This window comes from Typopeltis vanoorti, chromosome 26, assembly GCF_054136105.1.
Source record: "Typopeltis vanoorti isolate ZY-2024b chromosome 26, IOZ_Tvanoo_1.0, whole genome shotgun sequence".
NCBI classification, from domain to species: domain Eukaryota; kingdom Metazoa; phylum Arthropoda; class Arachnida; order Uropygi; family Thelyphonidae; genus Typopeltis; species Typopeltis vanoorti.
This window is the reverse complement of record NC_143574.1, coordinates 16,965,900-16,993,832: the sequence shown is the minus strand read 5'-3', so window position 1 is coordinate 16,993,832 and position 27,933 is coordinate 16,965,900. Positions and strand designations below refer to the sequence as shown.

Genomic DNA, 27,933 nt, shown 5'->3' with positions numbered 1-27,933 from the left:
TGTAATATGACAATGACACCGGTGGTTAAGGTAAGATCCCTCCTCATCCCCCAATAAAACTTCAAACTCCACAGAAGTTTACTAACAATTTTTTCTCCTAAATAAAAGATTTTAAGATCCATTTTTAACTTGATACTGTTACTATAAAATGGAAAGTGTAATATTCACAAAAATGATAATTTTTAAATTACAATTTTTTTTTTTTAAAGTTTATTTTATAACACTTTTTCAAGAAGGGTTTCCCCTTACAAAAACTCAGGTTTTAATATCAAAACCAGTAAACTCGACATTCAAATACATTATTCCAGACAATACCACCTGTTATGGATTAGGTTGTAACTGTCTGCCATACTCTTACTATGAAGTTCTGAAATCATTGACATCCCTGAACTCAACTACCAGTAATGGCCTGGTGGACTTCTAAAAGGGTAAGACGATTTCTTTATTTATATCTTTGGTGATTTTTTTTTAAAAAAATCTTCAGTGTGTCTGGTAAGTTTGCTGGCAGGACATTTAAATCAGATTTCGAGCACATCATGACAAAATATAGTCTCCCCCCCCCCTCCATTAAGAAAGTGACTGGTTGCATGATTAAATAAAAAAAAAAATCTATGAAATAATTTTATTTTACCCTTATGTTTTAGAATAAGTCCTTTTTAAATTCCGTAAGTTTAACTTCTTTCTCCTCTCAATTTTAGTTGTTTTTTCTCTTAAGTGTTCATTTCTTAGAATGCTCACAATCCTCTTCACCGCATTAGATATTTCTTCAGGGGAAGCATTCTTATCATTAAGTAAACACCAATCCTGTTCGCTGACACCATATGGAATCTAAAGCAAAAACAACAAAACATATATACATACATATATATATATATATATTTTTTTTTTTTATTTTACAGAATTTAATTCTGTGTAAATTGAAATAGCTCACTTGTATCTGAGCAATATTTTAGAACTACAAATAAAATAGCTAATAAATAAATAAAGAAATAAATAACAGAAAGAAATACAGATACATTAAGGAACATTATAGTTCAGATTGTACAAAGATGGGGAGCCATCTCTGGAACTGATGTATTTCAAAGTATACACATGTTTCACAAAGACTGAAACAGTGAAGAAACTAAGCAATAATATTCTGTGTAAATGTTAATCAAGTTTCAAGTATTGCAAAGCGTACAAAAATAATCTGGACCAAAATAAAAGGAAAATAAAATAAAAATAAATTTTGAATGCACCTGGCCAGAGACAACTGCTAATGCAAGAATACCACAAAATACTAGAGAAATATTAGTATAATAAATTTAGTTTAATCCTTTATCCAAGTGTAAGCAAACAAAGTTTGCACCTGAAAATATCTTCAGGACTGAGGTAAGGTAGTGCAACACCAGGCAACTACGAGCAAAGGTGGACCAAGCTCTCACTCCTTGTCTCAGTATCTCCCATAATGCAAAGCACATCTCCTTGCAGACATGTATATACTGTTATGCATTAAGGGAAGGGCCACTACTCAGACCAGTTTCAACCTTTATTGAGGTCTCGTCAGTGGGAGTAATAAAGAGAGGTCTCTCACTTATACCTGCAACATCTCTAAAAGTAACACTGGCTTCAGTAAGTGTTTAAGCATTCTTACTTAGAAAGATCAAAGAAAAACTTGCAAAAGTACAAATCATTTTAATAGAAAGACAAAGATAAATGAGTGACAGATGTCTTATGCAAACTATCTACATAAAGAAACTAACTATAGCAGATATTGTTATTATTATTATACAGGTATCTCCATGCAGTCAAAGACTTATTGTGAGATCCCTTTATTCACACACACACACACACACACACACACACACACACACACGTAAGCCATCATTCACACAATCCCCATCCTACCTCTCCTTAAACTCATACATTGACGATGCACCCACAATCACCCATTCATTACCCTCCAAGCAAAAAACCCCTAGTCCTAACATGCTTGCTTAACCACTCTTACACAACTTCCAGTGTCAATCCTATAAAACCCCTTTAATAACTTAAACATCTATCAGCTAATTTTTGAAGCCTACAGACCATCAATCTATTCTCAGAAGGAGCATTCCACAGACTGCCATAATCTCTGTCACTTACCTTAAGAATAGATCAACTTCTCCAATACCTTAACTACTATTCCTGAGATGCTGAATAATCTCTAATTTGCTACCTCTGTCTTGGAGCCTCCTTTATGCAATAGGACTATTTTTCCCACTTTCCACTACTGCGGTTTAAATTAAACAGCATGGTCAGAGGAGCTGATAATTCTCTTGCACATTCTCACAATATTTTATGCAATATTTTAAGCACCTCCATTCTTCTGTCAGTCAATATCGTATCTGGCATTGCAATGACACCACCTAGATGGTATACCTTTTCAAAATGCTCACTCAGAAATTCAGCTATATGTTTTTAGTTCTCTTATCTCTCCACCATCAGCACTTTTTGAAGTCATCCTTCCATAATCATTCCCTTTTACTTGCCACATAGCAAAAGATCTCCTCAGGGTTTCTTTTGGCCTTATCAACTAGCTTTCTCTCATAATTAGTTTGTGCTTTCCTTACCATACTGGTTATCCTTCCTGCCTGTGCCTTATATCGCTCATGGGCATGCTGATCACCCGTTTCTTTATAATCCCTCCAAAACCTTTTCTTTATGTGCAACTCCTGATTAATATTTGTTTGTCAGGTTTAATATTTGTTTTATTGTACATTGTATTGTGCATCATGGTGCTGATACACAAAACAACGGTGGGCAATTTTAATAGTGAATGATCACATTCGCTGCAGCCCTGTGTGAAATGAATAGCTTTTGCAGAACAAGAGATTTTTGGAAAGAGAATGAAACTGGGAACGAGTTTCGTGAGTGAATGTAACAAGTGTGAAGAGAGAGTAAGAAGGGTGATAGCGGTGACTTGAAAGATGAAATGAGTGATAATGCAAACTGGAATAGTTGATGTTGCAAGTGGTATGAGTGGAAAAACACAGTGGAAAATGAAGAGAATGATCAGATGATAATGGGAAGGATAGACCACTTACATGGGATTCTTCACAGAACAAAACATGAGATTGAGTATTTGGAGAAATGCCTGGCAGATGATATGATACAGACCCAAAAGAAAGGGGCGAGAAAGCAGAGCTTTAAAGAGTGCAAGCATGAAAATAAAGATCAGGTTTTGTGTTGGTGATTCCTTTATATGAAGAACCATTGAGGTAAGGACACTTTTGGCAAGGATTTTGAAACAAAAATTCAGTATTAATTTGAACAAGAACAGTATATAAAGAAATGAAGGAAAAGATATCTGTAACTGTGTGCTTGTTATCTCCCCTACCCTCCAATGTCTTGAAATAAAGGAATGCTATCAGGACCATAAAACTATTCACTTTCCAATTACATAAGCTTTTCTTGATGTCTATCAGGTGAAAGTTTGGTTTAGATTATGTGGTTCACTGTAGTTGGTGGACTGAGTTGAGGAGGAGGAGACAGAGTTGAGTAGATGCCCTCCCTTGATGAGTCTTTGAACTCCTTGGAGGTGTCACTCAATAATAATAAATAAATAAATATCAGGAAGATAGCAAAATATAAAAAAGCTGGAAGCTTAGAAATGGAGGAAAGAGTACTGTAAGAGGAATCAAAGATGATAAAGGTGACATGAAAACTGAAGATAATTCTAGATGTTCTATATGTTCTTCACTGGTCTGAAGTATTTACTTTGAAAGACTGCTAAATTAAACAAGCAGTGTTAGCACAGTAATAGAAAACACTCAACATGAATGCACATCAGTACTTGAAGTAGAAAAAGCCCAAAAACCTGAAATGTGGAAGAAGGCAGCTGGAGTAGATGATATTCCACCAGAAATGCTGAAATATGGAAGTATAAAAGTTTCACAGTGGTTGCACTGCACAATTCAGAAGGTCTAGTCAGAGGGTCAAATTCTGGATGATTGGTGACAAGAAAAAAGCTGTTCAAAACATTTCAACTATATAGTATAAATGGGAAATTATACTGAATACATATTCTTTATTTGAGTTGTTAGTCAGCAATCAGAATTGAAGAAGGTACTGAAAGATGGTTTGGTGTTAAATAAAGTATGCAACTAAGGTGCACATTTTCATTACTGTTATTCATTTAACTATACAGATAGCATTATGAAGGAAAGTGGCATTAAACCTGGTATCAAATTTGGTGATGTTAATCTTAGCTCTTTACTTTATGTAGATGATGTTATACTTCTAAATAAATCCAGTACAAATCTGTAAGATTCCCCAACTAAATTGAATAACTGTTGTAATAATAAATTTGGTATGAAAATCAGCAATGAAATATAAAACCAGCAAAATATAAAAAAGCTAGAAGCTTAGAAATAAAGGAAAGAATACTATAAGAGGAATCAAAGATGATAAAGGTGACATGAAAACTGAAGATAATTCTAGATGATCTAGATATTCTATATAGAAACATTAAAACAAACTATATTCTGAATGGAGATCCTATAGAAAAAGTAAAACATTTGTTATTTAGGTATAATTTTAGTGAATATGACAAATTAAATATGAAAATAGACAGCAGAATTAGTAAATCTGGTATGGTAGAACTCAGCTGAATAAATTTATATATAATAAAAGAGAAATCAGTCGAAACACTAAATCAGCTGTATACAAGACAGTGTTCAAAACCAATTTTAATTTATGGATCTAAAAGCTGGGTTAGAAATGAAACACTTATCAAAGACTGGAGAAAATTATTATTATTATTATTCAGGCCTCCATGGAGTCAAAAGACTCATCATGGGAGAGAGTTGTAAGAAAGATTATGGGAGTGAACAGGTGGCATTAATGGAAGTATCATATTAAAAATGAGAATATTAGGAAACAACTTGCCATTGTTAGCAATCAAGAATGTGCTACCACAGCTAATCTCAGATGGTATGGTCACTTAAACAGAATGGGAGAGGAAAGATTAACAAAAGAAGAGTTCTTTGCCACCTTCTTGATATTTATTTTCTATATTCTTGCCAAAGTCATTACATGACTTTTGTTTAGCTAGTTTTACAGTGTCTAGCATTCTTGCATTTGTCTCTGTATTCTCTAAGAGCACAAGCTGACTTATTTGACATGAACTTTTGATATGTTTTCTTCTTTTCCTTCACTGCCTCTTTAACATCCTGTGTCCACCAGGGAGTTCTGATGTTTCTATCCTTGCAGACAACTTCACCACATGCCCCTCTAGCTGAATCAATCAGGGTTTCTTCAAGGCTTGCCACTGAATCTCCAAGGTTTGATTCCTGTTCTGAAACTCTTTCATTTTTTCTTCAATAATCTTTGTGTATTTTAGTCTACAGTTCACATCTGAGAGCTGCTCAACTTTTATTCGCTTTAAAACTTTCTTACATGTCATTCTTTTCAATATGAAATTCAATTTTATCCTGCTCAAGACTAAATAGTGATCACTTCCAATTTCAAATCCTCTGTACACTCTGGTGTCCTGCACCAGGGAGAAAACATCACTATCAACAATTACATAGTCAATGAGACTTTTCTTTTTCCTCGCCTCTTCTCTCCATGTGAATTTGTGCAAGTGCAAATTTTTATGTTGGAACATGGTGTTAGTAATAACCAGTCCATGTCCTGAGCAGAAATACAACAGATATTTGCCATTATTATTAGCTTTGCTCTTTCCTCCAAATTTTTTCAAAATATTTTTGTATGTCTCACAATCATTTCCTGCTCTGCATTTAGATCCCCAACTTTTCCTTTTTCATTGTGTCAGTTGCTTTTTCTAAAGCATCAAAAAATTCCTCCACTTCTACCTTAGTAGAACCTTCTGTGGGACCATAGGCACAAATAAGTCTCATTGTCCAGTTCCCCATTCTCATATCTGCCCACATTACAACACTTGAGACTGACTGCTACTCCTTCTTTCCTTGATTGCCATTGCCTGAATTCTGGAGGTTGTTGAAGAACCTTAGGAATGGAGGAAAGAGTGCTGTAAAAGGAGTTAGAGATGATAAAGGTGACATGAAAATGGAAGAAAAAGATATCCTTGAAGTATGGAGTAATTACCTTGAAAAACTGCTAAATGAAACAAGCAGTGATGACAGCACAGTGGTAAAAAACACTGACCAGGCATGCAGGCAGGAATACATATCCATACTTGAAGTAGAAAAAGCCATCAAAGGCTTAAAATGTGGAAAGGCAGCAGGAGTAGATGATATTCGACCAGAAATGCTGAAGTATGGTGGTATAAAAGTCTTACAGTGGCTGCACTGCAGAGTTCAGAAAGCCTGGAGAGAAGGACGAATTCCCGATGATTGGAGTAGAGCTCTCATAGTACCCATATATAAAAAGGGAAATAAAACTGAATGTGAGAATTACAGAGGTATTTCCCTACTAAGTGTTCCTGGCAAGATCTATGCAAGTATACTTGAGAAACGATTGAGAAGAATTGTGGAAGAAAAGCTGGATTCAGGCCAAATAGAGGCTGTCAAGATCAGATCTTCACTTTACGACAAATAGTCGAGAAAGCATGGGAATATAACAAAGATCTATATTTAAGTTTTGTCGATTTGGAAAAGGCATATGATAAGGTGCCAAGAGAGAAGCTATTCAATATGCTACAGTTATATGGTGTCAATGCAGCATTATATCAAGCAATACTTAGTCTTTATTTGAGTTGTAAGTCAGCAGTTAGAATTGAAGGAAGTACAAGAAGATGGTTTAATGTTAAATCTGGTGTGAGACAAGGATGTACATTATCCCCTCTGTTATTCATTATCTATATGGATCACATTATGAAGGAAAGTGGTATTAAACATGATATCAAAATTGGAGATGTTATCAGCTCTTTGCTTTATGCAGATAATGTTATACTTCTAAATAAATCCGCTACAAGTCTGCAAGATTCTCTGACTAAATTGAATAGTTTTTGTAATAGATATGGTATGAAGGTCAGCAATAAAAAGACAAAGACAACGAAAATAGGCAGAATCATTGAAATGTCAACTGTGTTGTGAATGGAGAACCTATGGAACAAGTAAAACATTTCAGCTACTTAGGCACAATTTTTAGTGACGATGGTAAATTCAATACAGAAATAGACAACAGAATCAGCAAAGCTGGTATGGTAGGAAGTTAATTGAATAAATTCATATGGAATAAGAGAGAAATTAGTCGGAACACTAAATTAGCTGTATACAAGACAGTGTTCAAACCAGTTTTAACTTATGGATCTGAGAGCTGGGTCAGAAGTAAAATACTTGACCAAAGACTAGAGACTGCAGATATGAGAGTCCTGAGAAAGAATAGAGGCGTGAACAGATGGCATCAATGGCAATATCATATTAAAAACGAGGATATTAAGAAAGAACTTGACATTGTCAGTATCCAGGAATATGTTAGCAGAGCTAATCTCAGGTGGTATGGTCACTTAAACAGAATGGGTGAAGAAAGATTAGCAAAACAAGTGTTCTCTGCCAGGTTGGCAGCAAAACGACCCAGAGGAAGACCAAGATATAGGTGGATTGATACGGTACAAAGTGCCTTAGACGATAGAAATATAAGATCTGATAATGTTGGAGTCTTGACAAGTAACAGACTGATTTGGAGGAAAATTTTAGATAGGAAGTTTGTAATGATGTAATTTTTTTCATGTAGTACTATCATATCCTGTACACCCCTTGAGGGTACATGGCAGGAATTTGATGATGATGAGTTCTTTGCCAGGTTGGTAGGAAAAAGATCCAGAGGAAGACCAAGATGTAGCTGGAGTGCCTTAGAAGGCAGAAATATAGGATCTGATGATGTTGGAGTCTTGACAGAAAACAGATTAATTTGGAGGAAAATTATTGATCGGAGGTAGGTAATGATGTAATGTTTTCATGTAATACTATCATAATATCCTGCAAATCCTCTGAGGATACATATCAGGAATAAGATGATAAATAATCAAACCTGTTGAAACGTTTTTTTTTCACCTTGTTATACTATAAATTAAAGATGCCAAGAAATTATATTCTTAGTTTCATTCTTTATTCAAGTGTAAGCAAGCAAAGTTTGTGTGTGTGGAGTCACTTCACGACTGGACTTTATAATAGAGGCTACTGACTTCACATCAATTGCCTTAGTATCTCATAATGTGTAATGCATATATCCTTACAGACATGTATAATGCTATGCATTATGGGAAAGGCCATATGATTTCTGCATTACTTCAACCTTAGTATCGCTTCTGGATGAGATCTCATCATCTTCTGATGAGACCTCAATAAAGGTCAAAACCAGTCTGGGTAGTGGCCCTTCCAATAATGCATAGCATTATATATATCCATAAGGATATGTGCATTACATTATAGGATACTAAAGCAACTGATGTGAATTGATGAAGTCATTAGCCTCTATACACAAGTAGCCCAGTCATAAAGTGAATTCATGCACAAACTTTGTTTGTTTACACTTGGATAAAGTATGAAACCAAGAATATAATTTCTTGGCATCTTTAATTTATAGAATCAAACTTGGTTAATCATTCATAGTTGATATAAACTACTTATAGTTAATTATTTAAAAAGTTCTTCACCCAACAGCAGTTAAATTCAGGATATTTTAGGTTGCATGCTTATTTATTTAGCATATGATGGATGATACAACAGCCATGAGGCCCTTTTTATAGGGAAGTATGGCACCATCTCACCCCACCCCCCATTTTATCCGGGCTCGGGACTGGCATAACTACAACTCATGCCTATGGTTGGGTCTTAAATATTCCTGACTGTAATCCATGTGTGTGTTCCCTGGGACAGTTTGCCTGTTCTGGGGGACGAAAAACCCAAGTTTCAAGGTGAACCCCCCCCCCCCCAACTCCATATGAGACTGACTAATTCACCTTATGTTAAAAGAGACCAGGTAAAGGATCCTCATGTCACGGACGGGAATCGAACCCAGGTCTTTCTGCCTAAAGGGCTTCGCTGGGGTTGTATACTATACTCTTTGTATAGTATACAACTATACAAAGGAGAAAGAATAGCATCCTGCTTCGTTCCTCATTTACGTGTTGTGTTTGCGTGCACGTGTCTTATATTTAAGTTCCTGTGATAATGGCAACGTGACATTGCCGAAATATTGGAAGTGTATTAAAATTTATTTTAATGTATATTCTATTGTACGTTGTAATTTCCTTAAGCTATTTAGTAAGAATATACTCTTTGATATGATATACGAACACAGAACAAACTCCACCTTTGAGGTGAAAGAGACAAAGGGAATATAATTTGACGAGCTGAAGAGTAGTGCTTGAGATTGAAATTTGAGTTTCTGTCAGGAAAAGTAGGTGAGGTTTTGCAGACTGGAGATGATAATAAAACAGCACTTAGGTTAGAAATGAGTATATTTACGAAATAGATTTGGAGGGTGTTCTCTGAGGTTTGCCATCAACCGTATAATTTGCACAATTCAATGCAGCATTTGAATTTAGGTTTTCACGCTGGTTATTAGTAGCATTTGATTCTTCACTAGTATTCCTTTTTTTATAGTTGGTGGTTCACACTTGTTTTCATTTTGGTATTTTTCTTCCCATTCTTTATAGTTGCTGACCTTGTTCCCATTGCAGGTACATGAGATCTTGCCAGACTTGTAACAGAGAGGGGGGGGGGGTGCTCAGCCATTATGAATGTGAATCTACTCATAAGCATATACTTATTTGATACCTAAAATGGCTTGAAAATGTTCCATATCTAGTTCTCTAGAGCAGAGTTTCTAGATTATGTAAAAAAAAACTTAGCTTACCCATGGTACTAATACACTATAAGTTCACAATTATTCATGGGTGGAAGTTGCATTAAGAAAATACTTTGACTACTTTAGTTGAAAAACAACAAAACCTGGACAATGTACTGACATAAATCTGTACTAAACAAAACTATGATGAAAGGGATACACAAATATTATCAAGTTGTAAAGAGAAATACAAGATGGCCATTTAACAACAGCTATGACAAAAGTTACAAATTCTAGAAATGCTTTATAAGGAGAGTGAGTGAGCTCTGGCTGTTGAATCCCATAAGTATTCTTCAGAAATAGAAAAATAAGAAATCCGTTGAGTTAAAAATTTGTATTAGCCTGGCAGAAAGAATAGGTTTTTACAAAAAGACTCCATTTCCATCTCACCCAACATCTGTACACTTTGAATTCTTATCTGCTACATCAATCTGTGCTATATGTGGGAGGGAAACGGCACTTGTCAGTAGGATTTACACTCATTAATGCATGTGACACCTACAACAGTGATTATTAGTAGTCTCAAGACCTACGTGGTCTTGCATCCAAAAGGAATGATCCCACACTATCTCCAATAAATAACTTAATATATTTTTTAATATTCAAAATAACTAATTTTAAAAATTTGAACAGTTGACTCTCACTATAGCAAACACCATCACAAATCCGGTATAACTATTGAAAAGTGTTCACCAAATCCTGAAAGGCACAATGCTATCTAAAAGAAATTCACTATTAACTATCCACAATAACAAAATATTCCCATAGTCCCAGCAAGTTTGTTATAGTGAGCATCTACTGTGATATTTGATTTATAATATCAAATACATATATAACTATTTGGATATATCCTATCAATAAGAATTGTGCTCTACACATAAATAATATTATATTTATGTAAATAGCAATTATGTACTGTAAATCTTAATTTTATGTATATTCACAAAAGATCAGTTTCTTATATTTATTATTAGAACTTTAAAATTAAATATCAAAGTACAGTAGGTGTCTACTTACTACAGTATACACAATTTTTCCTTTGGAATGTATTAAACATTTTTCAAAGGTACACAATTTTCTTTTTTACAGTTGAAATGGGTAAAATCTGATGATGTTATTAGTGACAAAGCACTGAACTTGCTCCCCCCCCCAAAAACGCACAAAGATACCATGCTATAAAATAAATATTAAACCAAAATGTGCAATGTATTTTTTCAAGCAACCAAACCCACTTTTTGTATACGTGACACCTACAACAAGTTTCCAACTTATTTGTTTTTGTTTACAGTCAGTCAGAGAGAAAGAATAAATCTTCAGCTTTTCATCTCATCTTATGCAAAAGAGCATGCAAGAAAAAAACATTTTGTTGTCATGCATCACACATATGCTTAATCAAGAAACTGTACTCAGAGTACATGTAGACATGCATGCTTTGCCTATTTTGAGATTTTGAACTATTTGAATTAATGAATTGTTTACCTAGTTCTCATGCGCCTAAGAAAAAAGCAATTAGCAAATTAGTTTCAAACAAGGCACAACTAAGAAATCTAAAAAAAAAAGAGTTCACAATTTGAATATAAAAATTTGTATTGCTGAACAAGCTAGGGAAAACAAAAAAAGGTGAATGTGTGATTTTTTGCATCACTTTAAAATATTTTTCATTTAAGTTTCTTGTTACAATTTGTCAAGGTTTTTTTTTAATTAAAAAGCAATAAATAGATGTGTTTATCAATGTTTATTTATTTATTTTTGTTTTTGAGCAGGTTTCCAAAAATGCATCTTTCTTTTACATTTATTGGTTAAACTACTTAATTATTTTATTTTTAAAGTAAAGTGTAATCTTTAGTCATGTTTACTTTTACATACATATTTTCTTGAAAAAAAGAAAAACAAGTCATGAAACATATTATACATTTTTACATATTCTTTATTAAAACACCATCTGTATATCAAACACAAAAAAACAATTTAGACAACTGAAAGGTAAAAAAAAAAAAAATCCTCATTGCTCAATGATCATGAAATTTGCTTACTATGAAAGTTTTTTTTTTCTTTTTTGTCCTAATTAATCAGTAAGTGGATATCTGCTATATATGAAAATAACCAGCTTCCATGGTTCACTCAGTACTACTACTTCTTCAACCTTTTGGTTCTCTCCACTGCTGGACGAAGGTCTCCCCCCCCCATGATTTTCCATATCACTCAGTTTTCTGCCTCTCCCATCCATATCACTCCTGCAATTTGTTCCAGTTCATCCCTCCACTTTCTTCTCGTTCTTCCGCTTTATCTTGCTCCATCCATTGGTTTCCATTCTTGTTTTTCTAGTCCATCTCCCGTCACTGCATCTGGCAATATGGCCAGCCCATCTCCACTTAGCCTGTTTAATGTATTTTTACAATATCCATGATACCTGTTTGAGATCTTATCCAGGTATTTGTCTTCCTATCTCTTAATGCTATTTTTAGCATACTTCTTTCCATGCGATGTTATGTTGTTCTCGGCTTTTTGTTTAGGGCTTCTGTTAAAGTCCATGTTTCTCCTCCATATGTTGGGACAGGAAGTATGCACTGGTTGAAAGCTTTCCTTTTTTAGACCCATAGGGATGTCACTTCTGAATATGTCTCTCATTTTCCCATAAGCCATCCATCCAAGGTGAATTCTTCGTTCAATCTCTTTTCTTTGGCACTCCTCAAAAGATAACAATTGGCCCAAATATACATATAAAGTAACTTGTTCTATTTCATGTTTTTCAACTTTGACAGTTCTATGGTTAATATATTTATTCATCATTATTTTTGTTTTTTCTCTATTTATTTTTAATCCAATTACTCTGGAGGATTCATTTAGCTGATTTAGCCTAGCCTTTCTTCCAAATCTTCAAGATTATCTACTATTAGGACAATATCATCTGCAAATTTCAGATGTTGCAGCCTTTCTCCATTTATGTTTATTCCTTTTGTTTCCGAATCAAGGCTTCTAAAGACTTCCTCTAGTGCAGCTGTAAATAATTTGGGAGATATGGTGTCGCCTTGCCGGATGCCTTTTTATATTGGGAACTTTTCACTTTTTATATATAATTTAATTACAGAAGTTGCATTATTGTAAATATGTTTTAGTGTTTCAATATATGGTTTCTCAGTTCCCTGGGTTTCAAGTGTTTTTAGTGTTGCAGATGTTTTAACTGAATCAAATGCTTTTCGTAGTCTATATAGGCTAGGCATAAGGGTTTATTGTATTCAATTGATTTTTCAATTGAGCTGTCTTAATGTGTGAATATGGTCCAAAGTATTATAATTCTTTCTAAATACAGCTTGTTCACAGGATTGCATTCCCTCTAGTTTAGATTTTATTCTATTATTTATATTTTTTGTGAAAACTTTATATATGGTGGGGAGTAGGCTTATAGGTTGTACTGATAATACCTATTTCTTACCATGTGCTGACATGCTTGTTTGCATTTTATAGTAATCATTTTATCACTAATCAGTTTATACTGATACTTCCCACTTTATACATTTTATACCCTGTCAATAAGAATTGTGCTCTACACATAAATAATATTATATTTATGTAAATAGCAATTATGTACTGTAAATCTTAATTTTATGTATATTCACAAAAGATCAGTTTCTTATATTTATTATTAGAACTTTAAAATTAAATATAAAAGTACAGTAGGTGTTTGCATAACAATTTCTTTCTCCAGATTACTTGCTATTTTCACCTTCATCCTTACTTCCAACTTATTTGATTTCCTAACTTTTGGTACAAATCCATATGCTGCAATGTCAATTATTTTTTTGACTAGCCCAGTCCACATACAGGATTTATTCTTTCCCTCTTCACTACTCTTTTTATGCTATTATGGCAAGTCATATTTTGATCAATTCCAAATTGTTCATTCTGCACCCAACATACATTTTTCTTAGTAGTAATGAGGAGTTGCCAAGGCGGCATATGAAACTGTTTCTGATATGGTAGCAATTTTCCTTTTATATGTAAGTTCAGTATTTGATGATCACCTAAAAAAACTAGAGGCAGAAATGGCACCTCATTCACAAATGCTACAATGCAATCCAAAACTCACAGTGTCTATGTAAACTTTTTGTCATATACTAGTGCAAGTATCTTTTCTTCAAAAAATGCAAGAAATGCATTTATCTTTCTTCCAGATGCTAATTCCTGCTTTCAATCTATATTTTTATAATTGAAATTATCCATAATAACCACTCTTTAACAATTTAAACAATTACATAACAATTTGCCTGACCATTTTACAATCAGAATCCTACACATTCTTAGGTCATAACAACATCATACTATATGTTTCGACCTATTCGCCATGATGCAGCATCAACAAAACTAGTGCCACTACTACCTTCTTGTATCCCCTCATAAGTGGATGTTATTCTTCTATCATCAACATTATGTATTCCCTCCTCCCAAAGAAAATACTATGCCTTTTATTTCAATTCCCACTGGTATAACATCCGTGCTCAATCTTGTCTTATGCCAATAATTTTTGGCATATTACTTTCTTCAGTGCCACAAATTTCCCTTATTCCTGATACTTCTGGTATCTAAACAATGACATAGATTGCAAATTGAACAATTTCATTTTTGATTGCAAATGAAACAATTTCTGATTGCACATTTGAACAGCTTGGTCTACCACCATCCCAAGCTATGTTGTTCAATTTCTCACCAGATGTCAAATTTACCTCTCCATTATGATGGTGGTGCTGCTAGCACATGAAGATTAATGCAATATGCAATGCGAGCTGTTAAAAAAAGAAAAGTATTAGTAGTAAGGAGAGATATTATTGTTTATTTCATGACCATACTGGTTTTTCAGTTTGCACTATTCAAATTGATAATTTTTTGTATGATCGTGTGGTATTTTGTTAGGATTTTACTGTTTCAGCATTGTCTCCATGTGTATCAAAAGTATTCAACATGGTAGTCGGCAGGTTTAGCACTACACCTAGTCCCCCCACCATTTAAACAATATGTTATTTGTAGCATAGTTGACAATTCTGTAGGTTGCTACACATATGGTAAGTATGCATCCCACTGTTTAAAAGTGTGGCAGGTGTGAGATGGGAATGTGTATGTGTGCATTTCAATGTAGGCAGGGGGAGTCGCTGGGAGACATGTTTCCATCTCAGAATTTAGTTCGCAACAGGGACAGTGCTTCAGAAAGGGGTGATTTTCAGTTTGTGGGTGCCAGTAATGTTGGAGGGTGGAGAGAATGCTAAAGATGTATATATGGATTTAGCCTTGCATAGTTTAGTGGATGGAGATGGTTTTTCTGATGGCCATGATTGTGTGTGAATGTAAATTGAAAGCAGAATGTGTGGAGAGAGAAACAGAATTGTCGAGAAAGGAGATGGAAGGAATGGGGACTGAGTTGAGGAGGGTGAATGAAGATCTTGAGAGATTAGTTAGAGAGGTTGGCTAGCGTAAGAGGAACAAGAGTAGGTGTAAGAGAATGACATCAGAGAGAAAGGGAAAGAGGAAGGCAAGAGAATGGGAGAGGAAATTGCAGAAAGTTAACAGTGTAAAAGCAAGGCATCAGAAAGCGAGAAAGAGAGAGAATGAGAGAGTCAGTGCAAGAGAAGTAACTCCAGAAAGCTGAGAGTGAGCATGGGAGCAAGGCACAGAGCTGCAATGGATTGGGAGAAGGGGAAGTGAGAGAGAAATGAGAGAGAGAGAGAGAGAGAGAGAGATTGAAAGTCATAAGAGTCAGAGATGCCAGTGAGAAAAGGATGATCGAATCTATTTGGAGTGTCATGTATGGAGATTGGATGATGTGTGTGTGTGTGGGGGGGAGTAGAGTGCAAGAGGAGTGTTTGCCTGGTGAAACAATAGCGAGTGTGGCAATGCAATGAAGAGGGATGAAAGTTTTGAGGAGATAATAGTAATGGTTGGGATGAATGACCTGAGAGGAGTGGAGTGTGTACCAAGAGATTTGAGGTTGATGTTAGAGATAGTGCAGCAGAAATGTGTCTGAAAGATAGTCAGCATGTTTCTCCGATAAATAATGCAGAGGGGAAGAAAAGAGCAGTGAGATGATAGCAAGAATGTAGGAAAAGAGGTCTGGAACATGTGGATGCATGGAGTACATTTGAGGACAGAAGAGAGTAGTGAGCAAGAGATGGATTACATTTGAATGTAGAAGGGTGCAGGCATTTGGAGAGACTTGTTTTCTGGACAAGTGAGTGTGTAAGGACAGGGAAAAAAAACAAGAATTCAGGTGCAAAAAAATCCTTGCCCACCCATGGTGCAAATGTACACTATAGGTTTAGTAATAACCTTTCATAGGTGGTAACCACATAAAAAAAAAAAGCGTTACTCATGATAAGAGATGAACTGTGCACTCTCAGGGTAAAGCATCTCAATGAAATAACACCAATGGCTTTGAGAGTATATGGTGTGAGATAGATGTTTATAAGACAAGATATTTAGTGAGATGTTGCTACAGACCAGGGAATACAGATGGCAATGAGCAGGAAACGTTTAGGCAAATTAGTTTGACAAGTGCAAAGCAAGCAATCATTATGAGGGACTTCAAACATAGTGATATAAACTGGGCAGAGGAGACAGCATGCAGTAATAAGGGAACTGAATTTTTGGATTTCTTGAGAGACAACTGTCTTAGGCAGCATGTGGTAGAGAACACATGAGGATCAAGAGTTTTGGATTTGGTTATAGCATTAGAGATCTAATTGTGACAGATGCCATACTTCCCTTGTTGGTGAGAGTGACTATGTAGTCTTGACTTGGAGGACGAATAGGCATATGGAGGTATAAAATTATTATTATTAAGAGACCTTCAGGGAGTCAGAGACTCATCAAGGGAGGCCACATGCTACACACACCAGCTATCATATTTATTCTTGAATTCATTCACACTGCTTGCACTCACAACATCCAATGGCAATCCATTCCAGTCACACACCACCCTGTGAGAGAAAAATATAGTCCTTAACCCCTTCTTAGTAGCATTCATTCTTAGCTTCCAAGGATGCCCTCTTGTCCTTTCTCTACCCTTCATAAATTGAAAAATTCCATCAATTGAAATCCTGTATGACCCTTTCAGAAGTTATAAGTCTCAATCATGCCAGCCCTCTTTCTATGTTTGCTAGTGTCTGCAGTCTACACATTCTCAATCTGTCTTCATAATCAGTATTAACACTTTCCTTTCTACTCTCTCCAATATATAAGAATCACAATGGAAACCAGACCTGCACACAATAGTCCAAGTGAGGTCTTATCAAGGCCTTGTAAAGAGGCAAAATAACATCCTTATCTTTACATGTGAAACATTCATTTCAGCATTACAATTATCTTTTGAGTTGTATTTGCAATCTTTGCCACATGGCCCCTGAACTTCAACTTCCTATCTACTAACACTCCAAGATCCCTAGTCTCATCAGTTTCTTCTAGCCTAATCCCACCAATATAATACGACATTAGATATCTAATCATGCCGAAGCGAATGACTTTACATTTACTGACACCCATTTTCCCATGCCCACAATTCCAGCCTATTCAAATCATTCTGCAAGTATTGCATATCAGCAGCATTCCTGATTACCCTACCTATCTTTGCATCATCAGCAAACAGCTGTATGTCACATGTCAAATCCTTCCCAATATCATTAATGTACAGATTGAATAGCAGCAGACCAAGTAATGATCCTTGTGGTACACCACTAGGTACCTTAAATCTTGCAGACTGACATCCCCTGTATACCACTTTTTGATATCTGTCAGTCAGCCATCCTCTTATCCATGCTAATATTCTATAACCCAAATCCATTTTCTCCAATTTATGCAACAATCTGCCATGCTGTATTCTGTCAATAGCCTTAGCAAAATTCAAAAGTATCATGGTGTATCCATTCCCCTTGTCTAGTTTAATGGTAACATTGTTATAGAACGTCAGCAAGTTGCTAAAACATGATCTTCCCTTAGTAAACCCATGTTGTTCATTGCAAAGTAGAAATTCACTGTCAATCCATTTCTGAATGCGAGCCCTAACCAATTTTTCCAAAATCTTCACCACTACTCCTGAGATACTAATTGGTCAATAGTTGGATACATCGGTCTTTGCACCACCCTTGTGCAATGGAATTACTATACATTCCTTCCATTCCTGTAGAATCTTCCCTGTTCTGAGACTCATATTAAACAGTCTATTTAAAGGAATGGCCAGTTCAGCTGAACACTCTTTTAGCACATGTGCTGATATCCCATCAGTCCCTATTGCTGAATTCTTATTCAATTTGTGCAATAGCTCTAATGCCTCGGCCTCATACACCTGCGTTTCTTCATGTAGTGAAGAGGTAACAGTGAGCTCAATGTTGCGTACACCAGGTTGATAGCTTTTAAACGGGCACTCATTAACTGAACAATTTCTTCTGCATCTGTAACCCTCAACACCATCAGGATTTAGAAGAGTTATTCTTCTAATAAAATCAGAAAGAATTTATGTGGAATTACAAGGAAGGCAACTATTATAGACTTAGCTTGTAGTAATACAATGGATGAAAGAATCTGAAGGAAGAAAGGTCATTAGTGCATTGGAGAAACTTAAGAAAAAATTGTTGACAGCAGCGACAGATTGTGTACCTTGAGTGAAGAAAATGACAGAATAAAAAGGGATTATGAAAGGCATATAAAGAGAGAAGTGGAGAACAGCTGAATGAGGAATATAATGCTTGGGCTAGGAAAGTGACTAGTATTGTAAGGAGAGAAAAATTTGAGTATGAGAAGAGACTGTGACTGATCTAAGAAGAATCCCAAGGATTTTTTTTTTTTTTTTTTTTTTTGCTATGTGTTAAGTAGGTGGAAAAATGATAGTGGATGGATTACCTTGTTGGGTGAAGATGGGAAATGGGTGACCAAAGTAATGACGTAGTTCAGCTATTTTAATTATCACTTTATTAGAGTTCCATCCCTGTACTACAGGCTTTATTCCTAGAAGGATAATGACTGGTGAAGTATTAAAAGTGAATGAAGAGGAAAGCAAGGAATCCTGGGGTGATCATGGATAGAGATTTAAAGTTCCACATATTGAGTATGCTGAATGTCAATAACACAGGGGGAACTAGATGGAATTTCACCATGTGTTTTAAGGTAATGTGCTATGGAACTGACTGTGCCATTAACTTGGCTGTTTAATAAAATATTGCAATAGGGCAGGTTCCTGGAGAGTGGAAGTAGGGTAAAATAATTCTATTGCATAAGGGCAGTGGTAGAATGGAGGTATCAAACTATAGACCTGTTTGTATTTCTTCTGTAGTTGTTAAGATTTTGGAGAAATTGGTAAGAACTTGTATATAGAATTGGGCAGATGAGGGTAATATTATTTTTGCAGGCCAGCATGGATTTGTTAAAGAGCACTCTTGTTTTAGTAATCTGGTTACCTTTTACAATGGATTTTTCCAAGGCATTTGACAGGGTGTTACATGACAAGTTGATATTTAAGTTGCATCATATGGGTTTGGATATCAGGTTAATGGATTGGGTTGGTGATCGGCTCTGTTGGATATCAGAGAGTTGTATATGGAGCAGTATCAGGGAGTATGAAGGCTCCAAGTGGAGTTTCACAGGGTTCAGTCCTGGGACCATTACTGTTCAGTCTTTATATCAATGATATTGTCACAGGACTACAGGGAGATTAAGTTGTTTGCAGATGATGTGAAGCTTGGGAGGGTTATTAGTAATAATGCTGATGTTTTGGCTCTTCAAGAGGATTTGAATAAGCTGGAAAGGCAGACAAATAAATGAGGATGCAAGTTTAATGCAACTAAATGTAAGGTTTTAAAATTCGGAATCCACAAATGGGATGCTTCATACCCACTTGGTGGAGTTATACTAGAAAAAGTGGAGGAAGCAAGGGATCCTGGGGTGTTTGTGGGTAGATATTTAAAGTTTTGGAGACATATTGCGAAGGTTGTGAAGACATCTTAGAGAACTGCAGAAATGGTGAGAACAATGACTGCAAGAGATAAAAGTGTGCTGTGCCTTTGATTAGACCACATCTGGATTTCTGTGCTCAGATCTGGTTACCGGGATTTAAAGGTGATAAAGTAACCTTGGAGAGGGTACAGAGATGAATAACAAAAATGATATCAGGACTGTACAATGTTGTTTATGAGGAGAGACTAAGGGCATAGGGACTACAGAGTTTAGTAGATAGAAGGCCAAGGGGAGATATGATCAAGAAATTTAAGTGTTGAAGGGTATTCTTCAACACTTATTATCATATTAACAGTGAGGAGATTTTTCATATGGTAGAACAAGGGAAAGGAGCAAGGGCCATCCCTAGAAGTAGCAAAAGAAGGTGGCGAGTAAAAGGGTAAGTAGTAATTTTTTTACATGGAGAGTGGCAGAAGCATGGAATGCACTGCCTGAGAGAATGGTCAACATTGCGACTGTGGATGAGTTTAAGGAGCGGTAATAGACTTTGTGTTGACCTCCCACGATGAGTCTTCGACTCCGTGGAGGTTATCAGGAAATAATAATAATTATTATAACCTATCACACTGAAACAAAGCTAATCTGTGTTCTCAGTCATCTCATCTTTCTCTAACTAATCTCAGATACACACTTATTCCTATTTCTAGTCTTCATACACTTTGCTTCACCCCCCCCAATCCAACCGTCTTCCACTTTTCTGTGCTACATTTTATTCTTTCACTTCACTATCCCTATCCATTTCTGCAGTTCCCACCTCCCCATCACATACTTATCTACTCTTTCACATCTAATTTTACTTTCTCAACTCAACTGTTATGGGTAGCATACTAACTGCTTTCCATATCACATTATTATCTTTCACCCTCTGCAGAAACATTCTTATATCCACTCTGATAAACTTCTACCACTTGTTTTAATCATACACACCTGATCAAAGGCCATAAATCATCCTACTTATCTTTCCACCCAGGAAACAAATCTTGCAAACTCTTATTTATTTAGAACACCTCCAATAATGGAATCTCTGCCTGATTTTCCCTTTTCAGTCATTTTCTGAATCCATTATTAACAATGCCTACAAAGTGAGATTTTTACAGGGTAGTTCACCATTGCTTCCCCCCCCCCCCATTCCAATTTTATCTACGCTCAGGACCGGCATATGGCTGGGAAGTACTGTGCACTGAGCGCACATGACTGTAGTCCATGTGCGCTCAGTGGGCCAGTTTGCCTGTTCGCAAGAGGAAAACCCCCAGATAAACTGGGAAGAAAAACCGTGCTGTCCATGCCCAAGACCAGCCAACTTGGCCATGTCTGAGAAAGATCCTTAAGCTCCTCACAACGGCAACAGGAATTGAACCTAGGACACTCCTCCCCCAGGCATATGGTTGCGAAGCGCATAGCCACTAAGCTAACCGCACGGACCAGGAATCTCTAATACACTCAAATTAATTTTTTACCTCTTCTAATTTTTATACAACCCTTCTTCATTTCAAATTTTCATTAACTACTTATCTAATTTGATACTGCATTCACTTCATCTCCTTTCTCAACCTCAGCTTTCAACTTACGTTCTCTTGATTACAGTTACTTGCAACTAGTTATCAAGACTAACTTTCAGATTAACTGACTGTTCTAAATACTTACCTCCAATAATTTTCGGGGATCTTCTATTTTTTCAAATTCGTTTTTTGTGTGATTTGTAAGAAAAACAGGAATAACAATACGATCAAACCACCTGAAATCTTGTAATTCCTTAATTGCAATTAGTCCTCCTAAAAAAAATTATATTTTATAATTTTAGAATTCTATTTCATGAAGCTTTAAAATGTGCTTAACATATGATATTGAAAAATTAATAAAATTTATGAAGCCATTAACACAAACTGAGCAATATTTTTAATAAACTGGAATAACATTAAAAATAAAATGCTGTGTTGACAAGTAATAGCTCTATCTTGAAGGTAACCAGAATGGTTGCCTTCAACACTACCAAACACTACTGGTTCAGAAGGTAAGGGAGGATCAATGTTTAAGGCACACTGCAGACAATTTTGAAGATTGAGATGCCTGAGTAAGCACTGACTGAATGAATATAATGAATTAAGTATACTATCATTGGTAAAGCTGAGGATGGAATTAATATTGATGACAGTAGGCCATTTATACACATGAGAAAGAAGGCAGGTGATGGAACAGAGCCCTAAGGAACTACTGCATTGGTGGAGAAGTTCAAAGAGAGGAGCCATCCACCATGACATGCAGTGAACGATCAGAGAAAGCTTGCTACCCAATTGCACGTAGTCCAAAGGATGGCAATTTACTGAGCAGATTTCATTGCCAAACATGATCAAATTCTCTGGAAATGTCAAGAGTGACAATGCATTTCTCCAAAACGTTCTGTGCCACATGTCCAGCGATGTAGGTTAAGAGGTTGCTGTGGATCTAGAGTGGCAGATTTCATACTGGTGGCCAGTGATTAACCAGTAGGCTGCTGGGTAATGGAGAAGTTGACTGTTGATGGCTTTCTCCATTATTTGGAGAGAATTGAGGTGATGACTATTAGCTGATAGTTGAACAATAAACTTTTATCACCCTTTTTTTTCAAACAGGTTGGATACATGCTTCCTTCCAAAGTATTGTGATAAGAAGCAGTTGTAAAAAAAGATTGTACAATAGAGGACAGGTGTTAGTTCTGGAGAAATGCAAAGGAGGCATGTGGTGTACTTTTTTTCTGTATTGTAGGAAGCCTTGGTCACCTATGCAGAAGTAGGTTATTTTTATGTTTAGATGCTGTAGCAAGTGTGCCATCTGGATGAGAGAGAAAGCGGTCAAAGTACATGAGAAGTGTGTCCAGTGGCCTTTGCATGAGACCAGAAGAATAACTTTCATTTGGACAGGAGGTAAATTTTCTATAGTTGGTCTTTCTGAAATCAGATTTGATTTACTGATGACTGTTTTGCATTTACTGCTTGTTTCAGCATAAGCTGAGTGAGAAGCTGAGGTTCTTGTTGCAAGCCAGTTGTAGTATGCTGAATTTTTTTCTTCAACTGCTTTGGTACACCTTAGTTAAACCATGGCTTGGAAAGTAGATGAGAATTTTGCATGGAAATGAAGAATGAAAGCCTTTATGCTAGTGAGGATAATTTTTGTGACTTGTTCAAAGCAGGTGTTTAGATCAGTGGAGTAGAAGCAGTAGTCTGATTGTGGAAAGGAAGGATAGGCATTCTGGGGGTCATGCCATCCAGCACCTTTGTAGTTTCAAAGGACACCAGGTTAGGTATCCTAATGAAAAACCTATGGAATAAGTAAAACATTTCAGCTATTTTGGTACAATTTTTAGTGAAGATGGCAAACTAAATATGGAAATAGACAACAGAATTAGAAAAACTTGTATGGTAGGAAGTGAAATGAATAAATTTATATGGAGTAAGAGAGAAATTAATCAAAACACTATAAACTAGCTGTATACAAGACAGCATTCAAACCAATTTTAACTTATGGATCTGAGAGCTGGGTTAGAAATAAAACACTTGATCAAAGACTGGAGACCTCTGATATGAGAGTTCTGAGAAAGATTAGTGGAGTCAGCAGATGGCAGTATCACATTAAAAATGAGGATATTAGGAAAGAACTTGCTATTGTTAGCATTCAGGAATGTGTTAGTAAGGCTAATCTCAGGTGGTATGGTCACTTAAATAGAATGGAAGAGGAAAGATTAGCAAAACAAGTGTTCTTTGCCAGGTTGCCAGGGAAAAGATCCAGAGGAAGACCAAGATGCAGATGGATTGATACAGTAAAAAGTGCCTTAAAAAACAGAAATATAAGATTTGATAACGTTGGAGTCTTGGGATAACAGATTAATTTAGAGGAAAATTGTTTGAAAATTGTAGGTAATGATGTAACTTTAAAAAAAAAAGGACTCTAAAGAACCAAGTTCCTATTACCTATCTAATATAATTTAATTACTCATTGTCCAATTAAGTAGAATGCCTTTTAATTCATTTCTTGAATTATTTAAAAATCACTAGATATAAAGTTCTTCATTAGTAAATGCAAAGGTGTTAGGGGTTTTGTGTATCTGTCATATTGTTCACTTCTCCTCCCTTGCTTCTTATGATGACCAAGATTTAGTAATTGAGCCAATAAGGAAGCATTGATCCACCAATTACTTCTTTCATTTTTATTAACATCTTCAGATTAATTCATCAAAACCATTTAAAATGTTTTATTTTCAATGACTGTATTAAGTGCAATATTAAAAAGCGAGTTATTTTACTACAGCATTTCTTTATTCTAAATGTCATCTAATGCTGTAAAGTTATTCTGAATGCTTAACAGCAAGTCAGCTACAAGTGGCAAGTGTGAGGGGCATAGCATGCAATGGGCCTTAAAACACAATCTTTTTTTCTCCCCAACTTCCATCCTCCTCCTACAATTTAGTAAATAGTTGTGTGTACAACTGAAGATTTATTTTTCAGTAAACAGAGAAGTACAACTTCAATCCATTATACATAATATATAAATCTTTTACAACTTTGTTAATGTATAAGTTTTAAAAGAGGTATACCGTGAGGAGACATCAGTACATTTTAAGCTCAAATTAAACAATAACTGACAATTCCAAAAAGCGCCACCTAAGTAGCTGGTGTAAGATAACTAAAAAGGTCAATAAATTTCCTAACAAAAAAATTTATATAATAAAAAGTTAGGAAAGATTAGCTGATTTATAAAGTACTATCTACCATAAAGGGGATAGACGTATATCATCGGATCTGTTTAAGTTAGGAGAATGAAGTAAAGTTTCACATGTTTCTTTATAAAGGTGTTCCATGAGGAACCAACTTTTGTGAAAGACTCTTGTCTTTCTCCAATGAACTCTATGTCTAGTGAAGATGGCATGTTCTGCAAGTCCAGACTTTTCAGGTTTAAAGTATTCAATATAAGATTAGTGTTCTTCTAGCCGAATAGAGGCAGATCTTCCTGTTTGTCTGAAATAAGATAATCCACAAGAGCACAGAATCTGGTAGACACCTGGATAATTAAGATGTGGAAGCTTGTCCTTAAGAGAAGTGAGAAAGGTGGAGATTTTTCTAAACAGTCGAAAGGCAACAAAAATATTCAATTTTTTTTTTAATATAAAATTCAAATCTAGACCAGTTGTAGATTGTATAGGTTGCCCCACTTACAAAATCTCAAAATTTTTATGAAATTTACTCTCCTCTTCAACTAGAAGAACTGATACTTGTATAAAAAATACTTCGGATTTCAAAAATAAAATTTCAGATCTTCATTTGGACGTTTCTGATATCATGATCAGTTTAGATGTTTCTTTATTTACAAATATGCCTCTTTCTGAAAGCATTGAATTACTGCAACAGGAATTTTCTTCAGACATTGTAAAATTATTTGATTTTGTAATACATTCTGGTTATTTTTCCTTTAAAATTAAGTTGTATCAACAAATTGAAGCAATGAGCAATCCTCTTTCTCCTGCGATCTCCAATTTCTTTATGGAACATTTTGAACAACGTATCTTTGACAACATTTCTCCCAAGCCTACTCATTGGTTCAGATATGTCGATGACATTTTTGCTGTATGGAATGGCTCTTCTGATGAACTTTTCAACAGTTTCTCACTAAGTTAAATGCACTTCATCCCAGGATCCAGTTTACCCTAGAAGTAGAAGCAAATAAGCATTTAGCCTTTTTAGATCTTTTAATTCTTCGTCAACCAGATGGTAACCTACATTTCTCAGTCTATAGAAAAAAGACTCATACAGGTCATTATATCCATGCTGAATCTCATCACCATCCCAGTCAAAAGGCAGGAACATCAGGCCCACTCCTTTTGTTCTTCAGACGATCTTTTACAGAAAGAACTGCAATATATAACTTCTTCCTTTCTATCTAATGGTTATAAGAATTGCTTCATTAAAAGGGATTTGAGTAGTTTTAATATGTCTTTCTTTTCAAATACAGAAGAAATAATGCACATTCCTATTCCCTTAAGTATACAAGGCATTAGTGAACGTATAGCAAAAGTTTTAAAACCGCTGAATATTTTTGTTGCCTTTGGACTGTTTAGAAAAATCTTCACCTTTCTCACTTCTCCTAAGGACAAGCTTCTACATCTTAATTATCCAGGTGTCTACCAAATTCAATGCTCTTGTGGATTATCTTATTTCGGACAAACAGGAAGATCTGCCTCTATTCGGCTAGAAGAACACCAATCTTATATTGAATACTTTAAACCTGAAAAGTCTGGACTTGCAGAACATGCCATCTTCACTAGACATTGGAGAAAGACAAGAGTCCTCCACAAAAGTCGGTTCCTCATGGAACGTCTTTATAAAGAAACGTGAAACTTTACTTCATTCTCCTAACTTAAACAGATCCAATGGTTTACGTCTATCCCATTTATGGGAGATAGTACTTTATAAATCAGCTAATCTTTCCTAACTTTTTATTGTGTATATATATATATATTTTTTTTTGTTAGGAAATTTATTGACCTTTTTAGTTATCTTACACCAGCTACTTAGGTGGTGCTTTTTGGAATTGTCAGTTATTGTTTAATTTGAGCTTAAAATGTACTGAAGAAAAATTATACTATTAAATAATCTTTGTACGTGAGTTTTCCATTATTAATTTTGTATCTATTTGTTGATGTATGCCAAACAGAGTGTAGTAATAGAATTTTTGATGCACAAAAATGTTAAATGCTTTACCATCGATAATAAAATCAGTGAAACAACTGTTGCACTGATTTTATTATGTGATAGATGGACACAAAGAACAAGAAAAAGTAATGTTGACATTAATGATCAATAACAAAGTGGGCACAAAAATGAAGATTTCCATAAGCAGAAAAGTTGAGCAGTTAATTGGAGAAAAGTTACTGAATAAGTCAGAGATCACTAGCATTGAAATTGAACACTGGATTAGTACAATCAACCAGAATTGGGCTACAATAGCACGTGGCTGAGTGCAACATAATTTGACCAGTGAAGTGAAAGAGATGAGACAAATTGTTAGTATTGCAACTCAACTTTCAACTCCAGTCACAAAACTGTGATTAGGGTTGAAAGTTGAGTCTATTAATGACCCTAAAATAAAAATTACTAACCTAATTCAGTCTTTTGCTTGGAAGTGCATGCTAACTGTCTTTTGAAACAGCAAAGAAAGGTGTCAGTCACCAGGACTATATGGTGAAAAGGATGACTGATTTCACCAAGCTATGTGAAGACCTTGAGAAACTTGAAACAATGAATTAAATGAGTATGTTCGTACCAAGAAGGAGTCACTGCAGCATGATGATGCACATGAGTGTGTTCTTCCTACAGCTAAGACTTTGGCTCCAATGGACTCCTGAATTATTTCCTAAATTGAAGACACATCTCAAGGATATCCATTGAAAAATGAGTATGAGGTGCATCCATTGAGAATGCACCACTAAATAAGATATGGGAGAAGGGTGGTAGCATAGAGTGACTTATTAGCTAGCAATTGAAAATTTTACTTTCATTCCATTATCATTTGTTGCCTTGTACGAATAATTTATGAGTGCTGTGATAAAAAATCCTGCCAGTTGTGAGGCTTGTGATGTGATACAGATTTTGTTGGTGGAAAACAATAGGGCTACAGAAATTAACTGACAACTGTGTAAGGGCCTAACATAATGAGTGACAGTTAAGTTAGCCATAGCACTGTTTGTTTAAAGAAGGATGCAACAATATTAACAATCAAGAGAGCAGTGGCTGGCCAAGTGTAGTAACAAATGATCTTGTGGAAAGAGTGAACATGAAAATTAACTGTGGTTCCTCACTAAGGAAAATTCCCTTTTCTGTCCCAGAAGACAGTAGTCATCATTTTTTGAATGACAGTGGCCGTTTAATTTTTTTTTCTTTTGGGGTGATGAATGGCATTACTGCATGGATTGTTGTTTTGATTCGACATTTGAGTATGAAATCCACATTTAATCACCAGTTACGACACGAGGAAAAAAAATCTTATCTCCAGTTCCATAATGTTCCAAACATTTTTGAGCTGATTTCAGTCATTGATGCTTATGCACATTCAGCCAGCATATTCGGGACACATTTGGCACACAATTTCTTACATCCCAGCCTTTCTGTCACAGTTTTA

The 27,933-nt window shown here is 35.5% G+C and overlaps 1 protein-coding gene across 1 annotated transcript in view; it reads right to left on the bottom strand.

The window, feature by feature from the left end:
- Positions 1-244: 244 nt before the first annotated feature.
- The window catches only part of LOC150092364 (uncharacterized), a 295,890-nt gene continuing 268,201 nt past the window's right edge, over positions 245-27,933 (bottom strand). The window contains exons 18-19 of the mRNA XM_090414851.1: positions 21,433-21,560; positions 245-828 (exon numbers count right to left, since the gene is read on the bottom strand). Of these exons, the coding sequence (XP_090270977.1) occupies positions 634-828; positions 21,433-21,560 (323 nt within the window). The 3' untranslated portion in view covers positions 245-633. The remainder of the gene's footprint in view (positions 829-21,432; positions 21,561-27,933) is intronic.